A 6,395-nucleotide genomic window follows, 5' to 3' on the forward strand; every position below is an offset into this window, starting at 1 on the left:
CCCTTTTGTCAATAAACAGATGGCAGACTTACCGGAATTTAATGCAAGGATGTTACAGATGCCTGAAGTATAAATTGGTTAAAGAGAAATTAGATTTATTTGTTGAGTGTAAGGCTAGCTCTAGTAATTGAACACAATGGTCCAACACATGGCACAGGAAAATGCAAACTTGCAGACTACTCAAATGGGAAGAACCCAGGAGGAAAAGGAATAGTCTGTATGTAACTTTTAGCTTTTCAACCATATTTCTGTCATAAATGCAGCATAATGCACATTTCTGTTGTATGACAGGGTAACAAATCCTTTTTTTGAATTTCTGAACATTTCCTGCATGTCCTGCCCTGAAATCTTCCCCCTTTAGCTGAGTAGGTGCCCACCAGCTGGGATGAAATCAGTCAGCTTCCAGCCAGAAGGCAGCCACTCACTCACTCTAGAGGACAGAGTTCAATATCTAAAAGTTACTGTTTGAACAGAAATTTACTTTAAAACTTTTTTTTTTTCCTACTCAGACTATCCAAGAGACTGTTTTGAGATTTTTCAGCGCTCCAAAGGAAATTCCAGAGATGGTCTTTACATTATCCAACCAAAGGATGACCCAATTGTTGTCTCTTGTAACATGCAGGATGGTGGCTGGACAGTAATCCAGCACATTACAGCCAACAGTACTGTCGACTTTGATAGGACCTGGCAGGATTATAAATATGGATTTGGCTCCGTTCATGACAACCACTGGTTAGGAAATGAATATATGCATCAGTTAACTAGCAGCTCCACGCAATATATACTTGGAGTGAAACTTGTAAACCTAAACGCTGAAATCAAATGGGGACAGTATGAACCTTTCCTTATTGAAGATGAAGAGTCTCAATACCGAATCAGGGTCGGTCTACACAAAGGCAACGCCACAGATGCTCTGACCCTGGACACAGAAGCTTATCTCCATGACAACCAGAAGTTCACCACCAAGGACAGAGACAATGACAATTACTTTCAGAACTGTGCTAAACTGGAACACAATGGTGTTCCTGGAGGAGGCTGGTGGTATGACGCGTGTGCTGGAGCAAATCTAAATCGTAGGAATGTGATTTACTGGCAAAAGGACTGTAACAAGCAACACGTGTGCAAGTTTGCATGGATGATGATCAAACCCATTGACCACAGCCTGCCACACCCAACCAAGTCCTGTCCATGTCAGAAAGTTGAACTATAGATAAGCCATCTGTACTTTGAAAGGCACATAGATTCTTTGCCCAGTGACTGAAGTGAACTCACACTGACTGAATAGTACACTAAGTAAACGTGATTGAAAACTTAATCTGGGCCTCTGCAAGGGCTTTATGGCAGTATATTGTTCAGGACTGGACTGGGACATAGACATCTACCAACTACAGAAGTGAGAAGTCACTGTCAGAAACTGAGGCCTCTACCAGAAGATTTAAATAAATAATTTTATAGTATCTTAGCCATAAGAGAAGTCAGGTATGAAATCCAGGATATGATGTCTTGTATCAGATATACATGAATATACATCCACTTCAGAAGGTTTTGCTCCACTATGAATGTTCATGGTTGATCTCCTATAATTGCACATCTTCATATATCATGGAGGAAGGAAATTTCCAGTGAAGTACCTACATTTATAAAATGAATATTGGAGAGTGTTGTGTACAATGGGGCAGCACCACGCCTTTCGTTTTTACCTTTAGTGAAAGATATTTTAATACATAAAATTGGAATTAGCCTCATCTCCCATGGCTTCTTTTCCCCTTCATTGACTTTCCTAGTGAAGACATTTTTTAAAAGACCAAATTGATTTTGCTATTTTTTACTTATTGCTTCATTTTCCCCTGAATATTACTCTACTTTATTTACCATGTTTTGACTGTTGCTTCTCCCTGTTCCATGATGTACTTCAGCTTTCCTTTTTAATACCACTGTGAGATATGAGAGTGTTGGCTTTATTTCACATTTGCTAGCTTCAATTATTTTGGCACTCAACCTTGACATTATTTAAACAGTGCCTTTTTTTTCTGACTATAAAATAAAGAGAGAATCTTTAAATTTCATTATAAATTCATCTGTTTTAAAATAATAAATAAAAGGATTTCAGTTTGGATAACCTTGAGGACCTTGTTTCCTTTTACAGCTGTTTGGATAACTTCACACATTTCTGTATCATTGGAATAGTTGAATGACAACTGAAGAGTTTTTGTTGTTGAATTATACAAAATTTCAGGATAATAATTAGAATATCTTTTGTGTTTTCTTAGATATTTCAGTTACAGAAATTCAACCAAGCAAACTCCTGCTTTTCAATTTAAAAATGGAATCTCATAATTTCCATGAAAATTACTTTGCAGTAAATAAATTGTATTGTGTTTTGAGAAGACCAGGACTGCCAGGATTACTAAGAAGACAAATCAATTGGGAAATTGAAAAGCCAAGAAAGCAATTTTTACTTTTTACAATGTACTGCAACACTTTCAGAAAGAGATACAGATATGTTACATGGGTGAGGCCAGTAGAGCATACATGTCTATTTCGCAGCATGTGATTTTTTTTTTTTTACCCTCAAATTGGGTTCAAAGAAAGAAGAGTGATAAAGGAAGAAATGGATAGCAGCTGAATTTAGTTTATGTCATTAAGTCAATTTAATGTGGGTTCTGCTGTAACTCTGTCAGAAAGCCTCTGAAGTTGTAGTAGGACAAAAGAAAATCATCTGAGTGCTGCTAGTCTCCCATAGCTTTTAGTCAAATTCCTGGCAAGAGACTGAGATTCTTACACACCTGCCAAAAATGTATTCTGAATAACCTTGACATGGAAATGCACAACTGAGAGCCAACAGGCTGCGTCTGATCCTCAAAGGCAAGTAACCTGCTCTGCAGCCCACCCTGTTTTGGAGGGCTTAGGGTTTATTGCCTTTTCCTATTTTCTTTCCCCTATCACATTCCTCCTATCCTATCTCTCTCTTGGCCCTTCCTGATTCTACTGCCTCCTGCACAGACATGAGGAAAGGAGATGGGTCCTCCAATGAATGTCTGATGGCAAAAATGTATTTGGTCAAATACCCTTCCAAAATGAGGAAGCACGGCAACATCTAGAGCAATAGGTATATGGCTGACTTCCAGCTTCAAGCACCTCTGAATGGGAGGCATGTTCCACTTCAGACATGAAATCTCCTAACAATAGCAGAAAAACAGGTTTCTTCACCTCTCCACTACTGTATATTTCTCCCCATACTGTTTTCTCATCTGCAGGAAAGGCAAGCACATTCCCACACACAACATCACATTAATCAACTCAGAGTTTAGCAAAAGGAAAAATTCTTCCTAAAAATAGTATCGACTGATGAAATAAGAGAGCCTGATGACTGATTTTTCGAGCACAAACATTGATTTATTATTATGTGTCTTTAAAAATTGTTCAACTTCCATATAAGAAAGGGCTTGCTTTTGATTCCAATTTTTGTCTGTGTAACCTAAGTAATAAATTTTCAGACTTCCACATGATCTTTTTTCACATGGTAACCTCAGGTTTAAGTAGGACAAAGTGGTTTTAGGACCAAGCATTGAATACTGAGCATCAATAAATTAGCAACATTAACTGCTTGGTCCCATTTTTCCTCCTATAATTAAGAAAACAAGAGTCCTTTAGTCACTCTCATGCCTTATGCATTTCAGAAGGCATCAGGACCCAGGCAGAGTGGTGGGGTACAGAGCTGAATCCAGACACACTCCACAGCTGGTATCCTCCAGTGTACCCTCTCTCCACTCTTCCTACTATAGATACCTGATGAATTGCACATCTAGGGAGGCCTTACGTACAGCATTCAGTAAAAACAACTGTCTGACCTCCACTATGTCTAGATGGCTGCCTTATGTAAGGAGTACAAGACATCCCATCTTATATATTGGCATTGTAATCCAGGAATTTAGTAAAAATCCCCAAACTTCAGAGGATTACTGAAACAGGAGCCATCAGCAATGGGGTTTTGGAGAAGTACTTGTTGAGAAGAAAACTTTTGAAGGTTTTTAAATGTCTAGTTGTTTGAGGAAGACTGACTTGTTTGATATATCAAAAGATACACGAAGAGACTAATGGCATTTAGTAGCTAATGGCACAAGTATTGAGTGAAAGGCAGTGGTTTTATTGAGTAATGAAAACTGAAGTTCATAATCTGATACAGAGCCCAACAATGCCTATTAAACCTATATATTTACTAAGACAGAAAAAACAATTGCAACACCATCCCTTTCTGAAACCACTAGTAGTCATAAATTATCTCTAGTTTTACAAAACAATTTTTTTTAACTATATATAGACATGGAGTAATTATTAATGAAATCATAAACAAGAAGTTTATTTGAATTATCAAAGTTTAAGGTTTTATGACACCCAGCTGTCAACTGCATGTGGAAGAAAACTTCTTAGTGGGTACAAAAGGCAGCAGTGGAGATTTGGGACAGCCACATAAGAAATAAATGGCCTCCTTCTGATTTGGCAGAAGGAAAGCCAGTATTTAAGTGAAAAGACACAGTATCCATTTTTGGAGCTCTGGTTTGGAAGGGCATTCCAAAGCAGAAGCCACTGACTAACCCAGTGGCTCTGGGAGCATTTCAGGAGCTGATGGAGCCCTTGGGAGTCCCCAAGGGAAAAACTGTGGGGGAGCCTTTCAGAGGGAACTTCTGACCTGTAATGGTCTGTAGCTTACAAAAGTAATGAACATGGGGTGGTATTAAAAAACAAAACAAAACGAACCAACACCAAACCCTTCTGTAATATCGAAAAGGAGTAAGCAGTATGGAGTTTTTTGGGCAGAGTCCCTTCCAACAGAAGGAGACCCAGATGTACAGGTCACAGCCAATGGTAACCCCAGCTTGATTGTTATGTACAACTGAGGAAACAGGTATTTGGTTCTTACTAAGCCCAAGTGATTCCTTCATGTTATATCTATGGAAAGCAAAGAAAATTAATTTTACAGGACAGTTACATAATTTGGTTTGTTTGCTAATTTTCCTAGAGCAAAGAATCCAGAGAAGGCAGAAGTGTGTACATGCCCTAAAAATTTAAGAGTAACTTTAAAAAAGAAGCATCCAAAAATTCTCCTTCAGTATGAAGACTTTGGGAATCCACAACTGTAATGGGGTTATTCAGTAACTGTGTTTCCTACCACAAGTAAAGAAGCATCTTACAAAATTATATTAAAAATACAGAAGCTGAAAAAAGTCCACAGTTGTTCAATTCAGTTTCAAACTCGGTATCCAGTTTCATAACAACTGCAGTCTAAGAGAAAGCAGTATCTTCCAGATTGATATGGGCTTCTTTAATTGTTGTAATGACTTCTCATTTAAATGTAACATACTTACCATATCCTAGTGACATTTTTATTCCTTCACGTGTGTGACTCTCCTTAGCTACATTTGTGTTAAGATTTATCACTTAAATTAGTTTGACATGTTCAGGTCATCTATCAAATATGACAAGGATGTTATGTCACAGATTTATGAGAAAAGCCCTATGTGGGAGATAAAGTGATCAGACAAATTAGAGATGAGGACTTTTCATGAGACTCAGCTCTCAAACTGGAACAATATCTAAAGGGTGATACAGAAGTACAATTAAGGATTTTGCCTTGAAGTGTGTCACTCCTCTAGACTCCTCAAGTCCATATACCCAGTGCAGGTCTCATTACGGGTACACCAGAGATGAGGAACAAAAATCCACATCTCAGAATAACTTTCAACAATTAATAGCAGTTACCAATTGACATGCCTGGTTGAGTAGGACCAGCATGATTAGCAAATGAATTATGTAATTAATGGCAAAATATGCTCTATCATATTTTACAGGTTCTTGCAGTACTTTCTCTATGGCTTGTTTGATTTAATCCTTCCTCAATTCAACAAGATTTTTCTAGAAAGGAAAACCCTGCATTTACGTTCTATCTTGATTATCTGTGCTTTGCAAAGCTCTTCACTCTGTGCTAAGTAGTGACAGAAAGTGCACAATTGTAACTAAATGTTCTGTACCTGTTTAAAAATTCTGGGAACTCTTCCAAGTATTTATATACAAACATTAATTATATTTACAGAAAATAATTGTTACTTAATAATTTATGAGGATCTGGGATATATAGGGAGGCTAGTATGTATGAAAAGGGAGAGACAAAAATTATATCCCCAGTTTGTGGGAAAATTCAATATTCAAAAATATTAAAGTGTGATGGGTCTCTGAAAAGTTAGGGATGTATATTTATGCATCTGTATTGATAATACAGACATATATACCTGTATATATATGTGTATGTAATTACACATCTATATGTGGTCCAACCTGGTCTAGTGGGAGGTGTCCCTGTCCATGGCAGGGGGGTTGGAACTAGATGATCTCTAAGG

General features: G+C 37.6%; 1 protein-coding gene across 1 annotated transcript; it reads left to right on the plus strand.

Annotated features, from left to right (window-relative positions):
• Positions 1–509: 509 nt before the first annotated feature.
• Positions 510–1,210, plus strand: LOC104462062 (fibrinogen-like protein A; the record flags this gene model as incomplete). Its single annotated transcript, XM_010073852.1, has 1 exon — positions 510–1,210. A coding segment is annotated over one exon (701 nt), but the record flags the coding sequence as incomplete, so codon positions are not given.
• Positions 1,211–6,395: the final 5,185 nt, after the last annotated feature.

The sequence above is a fragment of the Pterocles gutturalis genome, unplaced genomic scaffold, assembly GCF_000699245.1.
Source record: "Pterocles gutturalis isolate BGI_N339 unplaced genomic scaffold, ASM69924v1 scaffold46112, whole genome shotgun sequence".
In the NCBI taxonomy this organism is placed as follows: domain Eukaryota; kingdom Metazoa; phylum Chordata; class Aves; order Pterocliformes; family Pteroclidae; genus Pterocles; species Pterocles gutturalis.